This window comes from Salmo salar, chromosome ssa21, assembly GCF_905237065.1.
Source record: "Salmo salar chromosome ssa21, Ssal_v3.1, whole genome shotgun sequence".
In the NCBI taxonomy this organism is placed as follows: domain Eukaryota; kingdom Metazoa; phylum Chordata; class Actinopteri; order Salmoniformes; family Salmonidae; genus Salmo; species Salmo salar.
The window spans coordinates 23,412,224-23,426,926 of record NC_059462.1 but is presented as its reverse complement, the minus strand read 5'-3'; the positions used below and the strand labels follow the sequence as shown (position 1 = coordinate 23,426,926).

Sequence of the window (14,703 nt, the reverse complement as noted above, 5' to 3'; positions counted from 1 at the left end):
CATGCATTCGTATGGACACACATGCACATGTTTGAGGACAACCTGTGGTCCCCTGCCAGTACAAACACACCTCCACTCCATCACCTCGTCTATGCCAAACTCCAGCTGCCTAGAGACTCTAGTGTGCTCTGTGGAAATGTAATACAGTAAGTGGAGAAAACTCATATTGGAAACAATTCATTACATTGCATACAGTCATAAACCATATGTGGTTATGTATGTGTATTTGAGCATGTGTGTGTGTATGTGTGTGTGTGTGTGTGTGTGTGTGTGTGTGTGTGTGTGTGTGTGTGTGTGTGTGTGTGTGTGTGTGTGTGTGTGTGTGTGTGTGTGTGTGTGTGTGTGTGTGTGTGTGTGTGTTAGGCATGAAAATGAAAGGAGGAACTGTGATATTTCCTCAGAGGGGTGTGTCAGAAGTTGTGTATTGTGCCACCTGTCTGTTCAGAAGGGAGCAACGTTTTGTAGAACACGGCCCAGATTCACAAAACCTTCTTAATTAAGAAGAAATGTAGAAACTTCAATTTTTTTCCTTAACAGTAGACTTAAGAAGAAAGTTAAGCAAAGTGGCTATTCCTCAAAAAGGTTTCTCCTTAAGAAAAAAGTTAAGAAGAAATTAGATTCTTGAAAATAAAGTTGTTGGAAATGTTGTTAATTCCCAGATAGCTAAACCCTCACCTTAAACTGAGGGCAGTGAGAGAAAAAGCTCATGAAAGCGATTGAACATGTTTAATTCACTCCCAAACTTCATCTGAAAGTTTCAGTATTGATTATTTTGAACCCAAGAACATGTTTTAGAACAGCAATCTCAATAAATATGCTAACATGATTGCCATTGCTAGCTAGATAAAACGGTTGCCTAGCAACAAACCTCTTAAGAAGATTTGTAAGAAGATATTTGAGAAGTTTGTAAGAAAATCATTAAATATTGAGATATTGTTGAGGAATTGCACTTACGAACTATCTCCTGAACTTCTTTTTAATTTTTTTCATAAAAATATTACATTTTTGCTTAAATAGTGTTTTGTGAATCTGGGCCATGATATGATATTCTGTCATGCAGAATTAAATTGAGCATCATGTCAGCACTATTCATTACATTTCTATCTGCAATGCTTCACCTTGCTGAATACATTCCAGATGTGATGTCCCAGGAGCCTGGGCCCCACTCTATTGTGATGCTTCCTGTTTTTCTTCCTGAGTAAAGGTCTGTTTTCTCAGTGTGATGTGATGCTGCTGCCTTGCTAACTGTTTTCTCGGTGCAATGTGATTCATGGCTAAAGGCTATGTGACAGAGGCAAGCACAGAGAGAGACAGGGCAAGGGCACATCTTTGAGGACACTTTGTTTCAAGCTTCTGGCTGTCAGCCATCACCTTCCACACACAGTAGCAAGACCACATTCACACACAGGTGGCAAGCCCACGCTCACACACAGGTGGCAAGCCCACGCTCACACACAGGTGGCAAGCCCATGCTCACACACAAGACCATGTGCACCAACAAGATTACGCATGCGCAGACACATACAAACTATTACAAATATTTGAATTAATGCTCAGAAAAACAGTTCAAGACCCCCACATGTAGAGGCAGCAGAACAACAATAAAATAACAAAATGAACAATAGTGCCGTATAGATACTATATTATACTGTATACAAGTTGACAATCTTTGCAAAGGTCTTTGTGCAGTCTGCCCCAGGTAAATATCCTACACTGTACTGCCACCTGGTGGTTCAATCGTAAAAAACAACTGGAGGAAAGTCTGTACCTGATGACAGCTTGAACATTCAAACATATGTACATTTTTTCAGCCGACTACTTAATACCTACCTACCTACCTACCTCTTTGTTCCTTATAAATTATACAACATTTTAAAACTTAATAGAATCAGTATGAGGTTCATGGCCAAACGTATCATTTTGTCAAATAGAAGGCATCATGTGGTAAAATAACTTTAATTAAAAACTAGCTATCTAACAATCGTCAGTGCATACAGACACCTGTTGAAACATCATATATCCTTCATCACACAAAAACCTTGTAGGCTACATCCAAAGCCGCAAACAAATACTTTAAAAACATAATCATAAAAGCATCTCTGTAAAACAACAATAATAATACACATCGTTGCTTCTCAATACAGTCATAAACAGCAGAATTTGCTATAAAGCACAAAAAGCGAAGGTTACATACAGCATGTGAGTTTTTGTGTGACAAATATATCATTGTGCATCATCCTTTGGCCACTAGGTGGTGTAAACAAGCTAAAACATGTCTGTTGCACAATCTTATCCATCCACCCAGTGTGTGTGTGTGTGTGTGTGTGTGTGTGTGTGTGTGTGTGTGTGTGTGTGTGTGTGTGTGTGTGTGTGTGTGTGTGTGTGTGTGTGTGTGTCAGGGAGGGGGACTTTGTGTGATTTCACTGCTTCAAGCTTTGATTTGAGTTTCACAAAGGAAACCTCAAATCATGAAGGACTGGGTGTGTTTGTAGTTCTTGGGCTGCAGAAAGGGAAAGAGTATCCGTCAGTTCACTAGACCTGTTGGTATTATCAACAACTCAGTCTTATCAACACGGTGGTGTGGTCAACAACTGCTCAAAGAACAGTCCAATGTGAAACATGACCACTTCTCTACCAAGCCAATACTGATAGTAGAAGAACTAGGGTTGGGACCACACTCACGTTTCTGGTGGGAGGAGGAGGTGGATTGTAGGAATTGGTGCTAAAAGAAAAAAGACAAACACCACAATGAATTATTTTATTTTTCAGGTTTTTTTCTGTAAAGGATAGCTATAACTAATGAAATGAACTAATGAAAAACACCATGATAAGTTGCCAGAATGATTGTCTGAAATACTAACCTTCTTCCTTTCTGCTTCTCTGTTGACAAACATGAAGAACAGGACAGTTAGAAAATATTGTTCATGTTACCAGTCAGTCACAAGGTCAGTCAGTAAGTACTCACTCTTTCTGCAGCAGCCCCGTCGATGACAGAGGCACACACCCAGGCAGCACATAACAATGAGCAGGAAGAGACCTACAGCTCCGGCTATCAGTGTCATCATACTCAACTGATCTGAAAGAGGGGGTACAGAGGGACGAAGAGATGGGATAGGGGCCGACAGAGAACAGAGAAAGGCAAGAAAGATAAGCATGATTGATGATTGGAAAAGAGCGAGAGGGTGACAAAAAGGAAGAGAAAAGACAAAAAGGGTTCAAATTTCCACAAACATTCTAAACACACACACACACACACACACACACACACACACACACACACACACACACACACACACACACAGGATTGTACATACATTCTATGACCTTCATGTGATGGGCCACACAGCTCTTCGGCGCCCCCACACTGTTGGATGCCTCGCAGCGATACTGGCCTGAGTCAGCCTTGGACACACTCTTGAACTTCTGCTCGGGAGACACACAGAGAGAGTAGAGAATCGGTGAGGTCAGAAAGAGAGTGTGCAGTGTGAGAAAACGTCCTTAACGTGCCTTTGATCAGGCACGTGAACCACCTCCATTACATGTTACTCACCAGTGTTCCCTTGTCAGTGTCCATGCTAAAGGAGGTGTCAGTTGTGTGTGTGGTGCTCAGCGCCTTGTTGTCTTTGTACCAGATGTAGGTAGGAGGGGGTACACTGAGTTTATCCTTACAGTGGAGCTCTACCCCAGCCCCAGACAAAACTGAGCTGGGCACCTCACAGGACGGGGTGTGGGGGGGCACTGGGGGAGGAGGATAGGATTACTAACGACAGCACAAAGGCCCCTCAGCACAAATACACAGACACCCTCAATCTGTCTCTCACACACACATCCACACGCACGCACACTCTTACCCAGTACGTTGAGGGTGACGTTAATCTCTCCCAGGTTGGTGTGGTCTGCTGGAGCACTGACCTCACAGCGGTACAGCCCAGAGTCCTTCTGGGTAACGGCGTGCAGCGTCACCGTCGCACCCTCAATCTTGGCCCGACCTGCAAAGGATCCTGGTATACCACAGGTGTCAAGGGTTACAAAGATGAGAGAAAAAGTGTAGAGAGAGGAAAGAAGAAAAAAACAACAAGATAAGAGGGGGAGGAATGTGTAAGATATGGTGTAAGAGGGGAAGAGATAAGAGAGATGGAGGAGAGGTGGAGCGGTGCAGTAGAGTAGAATCAGGAAAAAGGTTGAAGAAAGACAGGCGAGGAGAATGAGAGAGAGGGAGGTCTAGTGGTCACCGCTGAATTTGCCATCGAAATAAACAAAGGTGATGTCCTTCCCTTTCTTCTTCCACTCGATACGAGGGTTAGTCTCCTTCTCTGTCTTGAACTGACAGGACAGCACAGCGTCTGACAGAGACAGAGAAATTCAGAGCGAGAGACAAAAACAGTGAACAAACAGTTCATGAACTCTCACAATTCCTCCCCTCCCCTCCTCTTCATCATCTAACTCCTCCTGTCATACCTGTGTTCTCATGGACCACCACTTTGGCCTTACTGGTGCTCACTGTCAGAGAGAGCGAGGCAGGACCTGAAACAGTGAGAGAGAGTTAGCAAGAGAGAAAGTGTGAGAGAGAGTGAGAGAGAGAGTGAGAGAGAGAGGGCGATAGAGAGAGAGAAAGAGAGAGAGAGAGAGAGCGAGAGAGAGAGGTGATTCAAGAGTAAATAATACACACAGCAGCACTCAACATTAACTATTTGTAGCAGCGTTTCTAACTTCTAACTTTCTTTCTTAAATACAAAAACTTTATGTAAACATTGACTGAACTGAGATTTGTACTACACAGTCCAGATTGTGCTGAGGGGGGTATTTCAGAAGATATTTGTTTGAGAAAGAGCAGACACAAATCCAGACACAGACAGACAAAGAGACACGCACACACACAATGCAAACACTCATTCACTTACTATACACACTCACTAACACATGTACACACACACAGAGCGAGGCAGAGTAAACCCACAGAATGGATATGCGCTGGTGCCTGGTGTTACCAGCAGGAATGTCGTGTGTAGGAGGAATGGAGGTGATGGATGGCAGACCACTGATCTCTACATGACCTGATTAACCTACACACACACACACACACACACACTTAAACTAACATAGGAATACACGCATACTGAAACAACACGCAAATATCAACACAGGCAAACATTATCTGGGAGATGATTTGTTTATACTCTCTCTCTCTCTTTCACACACACACATTTTACATTTGAGTAATTCAGCAGATGCTCTCATCCAGAGCGACTTACCTGAGTGCATACATTTTTATACTTTTACATACACACGCAGACAGTAGATGGAGATGGCTGCTGGTCATCCACTATCACTTCAAGGTCCCTGTCCTTAATATTTTTTACTCTGTGTTTGTGGGGGGGGGGGGGGGGGGGTCCCCTCTATACAAAGCCCCTCTGTATCACAGTAACTCTACACCAACAGAGGGTATTTAACTCTCTCTCTCTCTCTCTCTCTCTCTCTCTCTACCTCACACACACACACACAACATCAGTCATCTAACCTAACTGTAATTGCTGATATTACATCAGATTTCTTTGGACCAGTGAACAGTGATAACGATTCCCATGGCCGTTTGGAAGAACAACCTCAAACACTACAGACAGCCTATAACCTTCCAGATAGCAATTGATTGCATCTCCGGCCAATTAGCAGCTGGGTCATGGAGGGGCTATCGCCAACATTAAACAGGACCATTGCCTGCCTACACCAGGCATCAGAGAGGTTGGCTCTCCAGAACCCTGGAGCCCCTCAGAGATCTGGCCTTTCATCAGCCTCTAGATCTCTGGGTCTCTGGGCTTGGACAGCATCAGAGGGTCTAATGTAAATAGAAGATCTGTATGATCCCCGTTCCACTCTTCCCAACCCCAACCCACTCCCAGCCCAATCCCTAAACACATTACACACACTTCACCAAATCCAACTGTTTAAAGTGTGCTTAGTCTCAGGGACATACACACAAGAACATACAATACACGCAATGCATATATATAGCTTACACACACACATACAGCTTGAGAGGCACTGCTATGGTAAACACTATGATGGAAAATGAAGTGCCTCTGATCTGGTGGACTCACTAAACACACATGCTTCGTTTGTAAATTATGTGCCCCTGGCTATCTGTAAAACATTTTTTAAATTGTGCTGTCTGGTTTGCTTTATATAATGATTTATACTTTTACTTTTGATACTTAAGAATATTTTAGCAATTACATTTACTTTAGATACTTAAGGATATTTAAAAACAAATACTTGTAGACTTTTACTCAAGTAGTATTTTACTGGGTTACTTGAGTACATTTCTATTAAGGTATCTTTACTTTTACTCAAGTATGGGAAATGGGTACTTTTTACACCACTGTATTTTCAGACAAAATATCGATTGCACCAAGATAAAACATATACAAGTCTGCATCTCCATCTACTCACTCTGCAACGAGACGAGGAAGATAAGAGACAACATCCCCATGCTGTCCATAGTTCTTCCAAACGAGTAAACAGTGTCCAGTCAATTTAAATATCCTAGAAAGATATTTGAGTGTCTGAGAACGTTCGCTCCAGACAAGACTGAAACATTTCCAGACGTTCAGAAGTTCTTGAAGTTTTCTATGTGCGCGCTCCCGATGGAGACCATTTCATCTAGCGGAGATCAGACTCAGGCGCGCGCTCACGACGACACACGCGTCTGTGATTTTGGCTATACTGGGCAAACGTTTTGTCCTCGAAGAGGATTTTACCTCTTCCGTGTGTGTAGGCAGTAAACGGTTATGTACAACGTTATTATCGAATAATTGGCCAATTTATATATATATATACACCACCCAGCAAGCACACAACCACCACACCACGTTCTCTAAAAGTTGTGGGACTTAAAGATGCACTATGCAGAAATCCACCATTTCCTGGTTGAAAAAATTCTAATAGTTAGCCTAATTTCAGTTTATGTGACAAAACAAGCAAGCATAGTGTAGAGAATCACTGTACCATCTACTAAACTGCTGTGAAATATATTGTATTTTCAGCTGTTTGAAGCTGGTGTCCAAAAACGAACTTAAAAGATGCAAAACAAAACGTAAAAATGGAAGGTATAGAAATAGCACACATAATACAGAACTACTGCTTCTTAGACTTGCTTTCAATATGAATGCCAGAACTATAACACACATTTCTATGTGAATTTGGTTGGGTCGCCCAAAAGGTTACATATTACAGCTTTAATGTGTCATTGCTACTATCATGTATGTTAGATATAGCCTACAGTAGCCAAAATAGTGATGATCAATTTGTAATTTTCTATATGTAGCAAACATATTTTCTCTATCAATTTGTGACAAAGGTGTACTTTTCTTGTTGTCTTGTTGAAGTAACAAGTTCTAAGTTGTGATAACATTAATATTTGTGTTTGTGCTCATTGTACAATCTAGGCTACAGCACTGTTTTTGCAAATTTAGATATTATTATGTTTTTATTTTAAAATGTGTGGTTGTTATAAGTAGGGCCATGCTTTTTGAGGCACTTTTCTTTTACTGGTATTTCCAGCATTATCCACTAGTGTTGCTGCAGGTAGAAAATCCTAGGAAATGTTATTTAATTGAGACAAGCTGTCTCCAGTTATTCAATCAATGTCTGGTTGTGCATGTGTTTGGCGGGGGGAAGGCCTGAACCAGGGTAGACGTAGCTCTGCGAATGTTAATCGCACAAACATTTTTATTTGGCAGGGAATGCAATTTGTAGATCAGTAATTCTACTACACCTCACTTTGCGCAAACTGATCCTCTACAACGGACTTGGAAGTTGTAGCTAAAAATGTGTCAATTAGGGGCAGTTAAAGGGGAGAGTCAATGAAACCAATCAAGTATATTGTAGCGAATTCGGGTGTAGCCCCGACCGGGGTCTAGTGGGAGGTTTGGACCTCTTGGCGTAACAGTTAAGGTGTTGGTTTGACAGTCGCTGGACATTACAGGAGGCTGCTGAGTTGCGGATGGCTCTTACATCTAGATGTTCCGCTAGCGGAACACTGCTCCAATATCCAATGATAGGGCGTGGCGCGAATTACAAATTCCTCAAAAATCCCAAAACTTCAATTTTTCAAACATATGACTATTTTACACCATTTTAAAGACAAGACTCTCCTTTATCTAACCACATTGTCCGATTTCAAAAAGGCTTTACAACGAAAGCAAAACATTAGATTATGTCAGGAGAGTACCCAGCCAGAAATAATCAGACACCCATTTTTCAAGCTAGCATATAATGTCACAAAAACCAAAACCACAGCTAAATGCAGCACTAACCTTTGATGATCTTCATCAGATGACACTCCTAGGACATTATGTTACACAATACATGCATGTTTTGTTCAACCAAGTTCATATTTATATCAAAAACCAGCTTTTTACATTAGCATGTGACGTTCAGAACTAGCATACCCACCCGAAACTTCCGGTGAATTTACTAAATTACTCACGATAAACGTTCACAAAAAAACATAACAATTATTTTAAGAATTATAGATACAGAACTCCTTTATGCAATCGCTATGTCCGATTTTAAAATAGCTTTTCGGTGAAAGCACATTTTGCAATATTCTGAGTAGATAGCCCGGCCATCATGGCTAGCTATTTTGACACCCACCAAGTTTGGCACTCACCAAACTCAGATTTACTAAAAGAAAAATTGGATTACCTTTGCTGTTCTTCGTCAGAATGCACTCCCAGGACTTCTACTTCAACAACAAATGTTGGTTTGGTTCCAAATAATCCATAGTTATATCCAAATAGCTGCGTTTGTTCTTGCGTTCAAGACACTATCCGAAGGGTGACGCGCTGGCGCGTATCGTGACAAAAAAATTCAAAATATTCCATTACCGTACTTCGAAGCATGTCAAACGCTGTTTAAAATCCATTTTCATGCGATTTTTCTCGTAAAATAGCAATAATATTCCGACCAGGCGACGTTGTTTTCGTTCAAAGACTGAAAATGTAAAATGGACTCTTCACGTGCACACGCACACCTGTTTCATTGTTCTCAGATCGACCACTATCCAAATGCGCTACTGTTTTTCAGCCAGGGACTGCAGAGTCATCATTCAACGTTCTGACGCCTTCTGAGAGCCTATGGGAGTCTTAGAAAATGTCACGTTACAGCAGAGATCCTCTGTTTTCGATAAAGAGGGTATAGAAGGCCAAGAAATGGTCAGAGAGGGCACTTCCTGTTAAGATTCTTCTCAGGTTTTGGCCTGCCATATGAGTTCTGTTATACTCACAGACACCATTCAAACAGTTTTAGAAACTTTAGGGTGTTTTCTATCCAAATCAAACAATTATATGCATATTCTAGTTTCTGGACAGGAGTGATAACCAGATTAAATCGGGTACGTTTTTTATCCGGCCGTGACAATACTGCCCCCTATCCTAAACAGGTTAATAATGGCCGGAACGGCGCAAATGGAATGGCATCAACCACATGGAAAACATGTGTTTGATACCGTTCCACAAATTCTGCTCCAGCCAATACCACAAGCCCGTCCTCCCAAATTAACGTGGCACCAACCTCCTGTGCCAGCGCATTCACACACACAGATGGAGTCGAGAAAACACACTGCCATTGTTCTGTCCTTTAGACAGAGGTGGCTTTGGGGAGGTCAATAGGCTACACACACACACACACACACAACACACACACACACACACACACACACACACACACACACACATGGGATCAGAGTGGGACAGCTGGATGGGCTACTGTGTCTCTGCTCCCCTAGATCATGGGTATTATGTGTCTCACCACTCACATTCACACAGCCAAGTACATACTGTTATGCATTTAACATGTAGGTGCATTCACACACACCCACACACACACACACACACACACACACACACACACACACACACACACACACACACACACACACACACACACACACACACACACACACACACACACACACACACACACACACACACACTGCTGTGGCACCTGTTTCCAAGCCACTGTCTGTGCAGCTGCTGTGTTGAGAGAGGACCCTGCTGCTGTTAGCTCAACACACACACACACACGATGGAGGGGTTGACAGGAAACCCCATTGCCGTTACCCACAACCATTCCCTCTGACCACAGGGAAACATTAATCAACAGCTTTACCAGTATTTTTACCATATTTACTACCTTTTCTTGTAAGGCCACTAGAATGGATAAGAGACTGATTACAAAATGCAAAGCTGCAATAAATAAAGTAGCAGATCAAAGTTCACGAAACAAAACGTGAGTGATAGATTAATGACAGGCTGATAGATAAAGATATACATGCAGCATAATTCCTTGTTTTTGCTAGCAATTTCTTTAGGAGCTAAATCATTTACATTTTAGCAGACACTCTTATCCAGAGCGACTTACAGTAGTGAATGCATACATTTCATAAATGTTTTGGTTGTTGTACTGGCCCCCCGTGGGAATCAAACCCACAACCCTGGCGTTGCACACACCATGCTGGCGTTGCAAACACCATGCTCTACCAACTGAGCCACAGGGAAGACTGTAAACTAAACTAATAAACACTGAAGGGGAGGCACTATTAGGTTGTTTTAAGACTGAACCTCAGTCTCTTGTCCAGTGTCCTATCAGACACCTCGCTGTTGTGTCGTGACCTGAATCAGGAGGTTGATCCCTAGTGGGATTGGATCATACTAACCAATATTGTACTGCTGTCTGACATACATTTTCATTTCAGAAAACAGGTTTGGCCAAGTCCATTGTCATTAAATCTTTAATCACAAAATACCCAAAGGAAATTGACAATTGCAGGATTACAAAACAATGACCACTTTACAGTTACATTGCCATTCTGTAGCCTGGGGGGTAATAAAGGACCAGCTCTTTATAGGGCCAGGAGTGCTCATAACAAGCTCATACAGAGACACACATCACAAAGTAGACAATTGGAGCCATTACCTTGACTACATTCACAGGCAATAACAACAAAGCATAAAAGTATACTTTTTTTTCTTCATAAAGAGCAAGGTTGTTGATTTGTTCAGTTCAGGCTGGCATCAGAGTGATATGAGGGATATTATACGTATATTTACGTACCTCCAAGACGTATGATATACACTAATGGTCTCGTTAGTTTAGACATAAACTAATGTAGGGAGGTCGGTCGGGGAGGATGGCGTGTGCCGTAACCGCTTAGCAACCCAAAGGTTGCATGTTTGAATCTCTTCAGGGACAACTGTAGCAGTTTAGCTAATCCTTCTCCTGACCTTTTATGTCAATTCTGATAACCTTTACAATGAAAAAACAGCCTGGCCTCAGAGAAAGACGTATAATGCCATACCTCGTCCAAGATGTATGATAAGCACATTATGCAATTAGTATGATATTGTACAACCAGGTAAGGCGTATGATACTCTAGATCCTCTCATTTATATGATATTGTACGACCGTTATTCCATTCATAAAGTAACCTAAAGTAACGTAATATATCATACTAAACTAATGGAGGGAAACAAATTTGCATACCAAATCCTACAAATTGCGTACTCTGTGTTTCTAAGTGTTATTTATCTCCCTGTCTAGAATAATATGAAGACTCTGGTCTTGCTATTGTTAAGCTCGCAGGTAAGGTGTCTCAGAAGTTCTACATTTCTATGTTCTATAAAGTTTTCTAAGTTCTCTCATAAAATATTCTATAATCAGAATACTATGATAATGGTTTCCAAAGTTCTTGTTCTTCTACATAGTGGTGTGCTGAATGCTTGAATGCATGACAAATGAGTTGAACACCATTCTCTGCCAGATCGCTGTGGCTCCTCTGTGCTAGTACATGTTTTGTGTGCACTCTGTTTGCAACACTAGTACAGTAGTATCTTATTTTGAGCCAGTTTGCTACATCAGAAAAAGTATCTTTCAGCAACAGGAAATGTGAATTATGTGGATTATAATTAATGGGCATTTTTGTAGGGGTTTATACATTTTTCAAAGAGGAAATTACAAACTTTAGAATCCTTTAAACTTCAATTATACAACGGGTGGGTCTAATCCTGAAAGCTGATTGGTTTAAACCACATTCCAGCCGGTGTCTATTCCACAAGTTACCACATACTAAATCTGTGATGTTAAAATGCCGCTTGAGCCTCTAGCACCGCATCTCAGTGCTAGAGGCGTCACTACAGACCCTGGTTCGATTCCAGGCTGTGTCACAACCGGCTGTGATTGGGAGTCCCATAGGGCAGCGCACAATTGTCCCAGTTTTGTCCGGGTTAGTGGGCGGTGTAAGCTGTCATTGTAAATAATAATTTATTCTTAACTGACTTTCCTAGTTAAATAAAGGTTAAATAAAAAATAAATAAAATAGAAAATGTACTCTGTTCCATCTGACTGCGCAACCCACTGTCTCATCAGCCCAGCCAAGCAATTTAGAAACTTGATCTCCACTATAAAAAGCATCAAGACATTATCTCACATTTCTTTTAGACTAACATTTAGTTTTCAACAGCGGAGATTTGTATAAACCTTGCTGTCTGTCTCTCCGACATTTGCAACATTGTTTCAATATTCAAATTCGATCTCCAGCTGTCTGATAGTAATGAACGTGTAGGGGTCGTGAGTCAGGATGAGACAGACAGACAGCGTTTCTCAGCCAGTCGAAATCATGAATCAGCTGGCATAATTTGTTATGGATATATACAAAGAAATGTCAATTGAAAAAAGGTAAAACGAAATGAAGTGCAGCTAGCTTTCAGTCTTCACAGTTTCAGTGTTTGAAGTGATTGTGTTAGCTGTGTTGTTAGCTAGCTCCTCTGAACAAGTGTCCTGATGAGAAAGCACATTTTCTATGCCAGGTGAAATTACGCCTCATTAGCTCATTGTTATGGATGTGTCCAAATAAATGTCACTAGAAAACAGGTTAAACAAATGCAAAAGCGGCCACTGTTATTTTTGATGTTGACATGACTTTAAGTTAGCCGTAGTTGGCTAGCTAGCAAGTATGGTAATGGAACATTTAGAACGAACGTCCGTAAATACAGAACAAAAAGACTGAAGGACTGGGTCGCGTCTCTGACAACCGAACCAATAGAACGAACGACCAGCCGGCTTGGGTAGCAACCCTAGATTTGTGTCGGGACTATATCTTGTGGAAGGATGAAATAGTATGAATAAATTAATCAAAATAACGTTCATGAAAATCTGTCAATCATTATTGGAATATGATCGTAACCCGTTGTATAAAAGTGGTAATGCCCACGAAGCCGGTGTTTGGAGGATATATTGCCACAGTTTCCTAACAAGGCCCCTGCCAATATATCCTCCAAACACCAGTTAATCGGGCATTATCACTTAAATAGTAGTACGCCAGTGCTACATCTGTAGCTGAATTTCCACGAATAGAGTACATTTTGGGTACTGTAACTTCAGAATGAAAATATAAATTTCACCTATTTTTTACATTCTGACATAAAGAGCATATGTTTAACAACTTCTTAGGGATAGGGGGCAGTATTCGGAAGTTTGGATGACTGAGGTGCACAAAGTAAACTGCCTGTTACTCAGGCCCAGAAGCTAGGCTATGCATATAATTGGTAGTGTTGGATAGACACTCTAAAGTTTCTAAAACTGTTTTAAAATAATGTCTGTGAGTGTAACAGAACTGATATGGCAGGCGAAAACCCGAGGAGAATCCATCCAGAAAACATTTTTTTGAGGTCACCACTCATTGAAATGGCTGTCTATGAGAAAATCTAAGGAATACCACCCAGATTGCAGTTCCTAGGCCTTCCAGTAGATGTCAACAGTTTCTAGAAAGAGTTTCAGACTTGTTTTTTGAAAAATGAGCTAGAATTTGTCGTTTTTCTAGGTGGCTCCCATTTTGGCTGTAGTATTGCTGTAGTATTTGACCCCCTCTCAATCAGAAAGATTTCTGGCTCCCAGGTGTCTTGTATACAGGTAACGAGCTGAGATTAGGAGCACACTCTTAAAGGGAGTTTTATTGGGGGTCAAATACTTATTTCCCTCATTAAAATGCAAATCAATTTATAACATTTTTGACATGCGTTTTTCTGGATTGTTTTGTTGTTATTCTGTCTCTCACTGTTCAAATAAACCTACAATTAAAATTATAGATTGATAATTTCTTTGTCAGTGGGCAAATGTACAAAATCAGCAGGGGATCAAATACTTTTTTCCCTCTGTCACGTCCTGACCAGTAAAGGGGTCATTTGTCATTGTAGTATGGTCAGAGCGTGGCAGGGGGTGTTATTTTTGTGTGTTTTGGGGTTGGTTTATTTAGAGGGGATTTGTTCTTGTTGTCATTTTCTATGTTTGTTTTCTATGTGTGGCCGAGTATGGTTTCCAATCAGAGACAGGTGTATTTCGTTGTCTCTGATTGGAAGCCATACTTAGGCAGCCCTTTTTTCCTTCGGGTTTGTGGGTGGTTGTTTTCTGTATAGCCTGTGTGCCTTACGGAACTGTTTTTGGTTGTTTGTTTATTTTGTTTGAGTGTTCACTCTAAATAAAGAAAGATGAGCACTATACCCGCTGCGCCTTGGTCTGTCCCTTACGACATTTATGACACCCTCACTGTATGCTTTTGCCGTAAAGCCTTTTTGAAATCTGACAAAGCGGCTGGATTAACAAGAAGTTAAGCTTTTAAACGATGTAAGACACTTGTATTTTCAATGTTTA

At 41.2% G+C, this 14,703-nt stretch overlaps 1 protein-coding gene across 1 annotated transcript; it reads right to left on the bottom strand.

Moving 5' to 3' along the window:
• Window positions 1–1,324: 1,324 nt before the first annotated feature.
• Window positions 1,325–6,699, bottom strand: jam2b (junctional adhesion molecule 2b). The gene is made up of 10 exons (XM_014164584.2): window positions 6,448–6,699; window positions 4,459–4,524; window positions 4,233–4,343; window positions 3,852–4,001; window positions 3,551–3,738; window positions 3,315–3,423; window positions 2,966–3,076; window positions 2,862–2,880; window positions 2,683–2,722; window positions 1,325–2,500 (listed from the first exon to the last, which is right to left on the bottom strand). The coding sequence occupies exons 1-10, from the start codon at window positions 6,494–6,496 to the stop codon at window positions 2,462–2,464; spliced, it is 882 nt and encodes a 293-aa protein (XP_014020059.1). The 5' UTR covers window positions 6,497–6,699; the 3' UTR covers window positions 1,325–2,461.
• Between the last annotated feature and the right edge of the window lie 8,004 nt (window positions 6,700–14,703).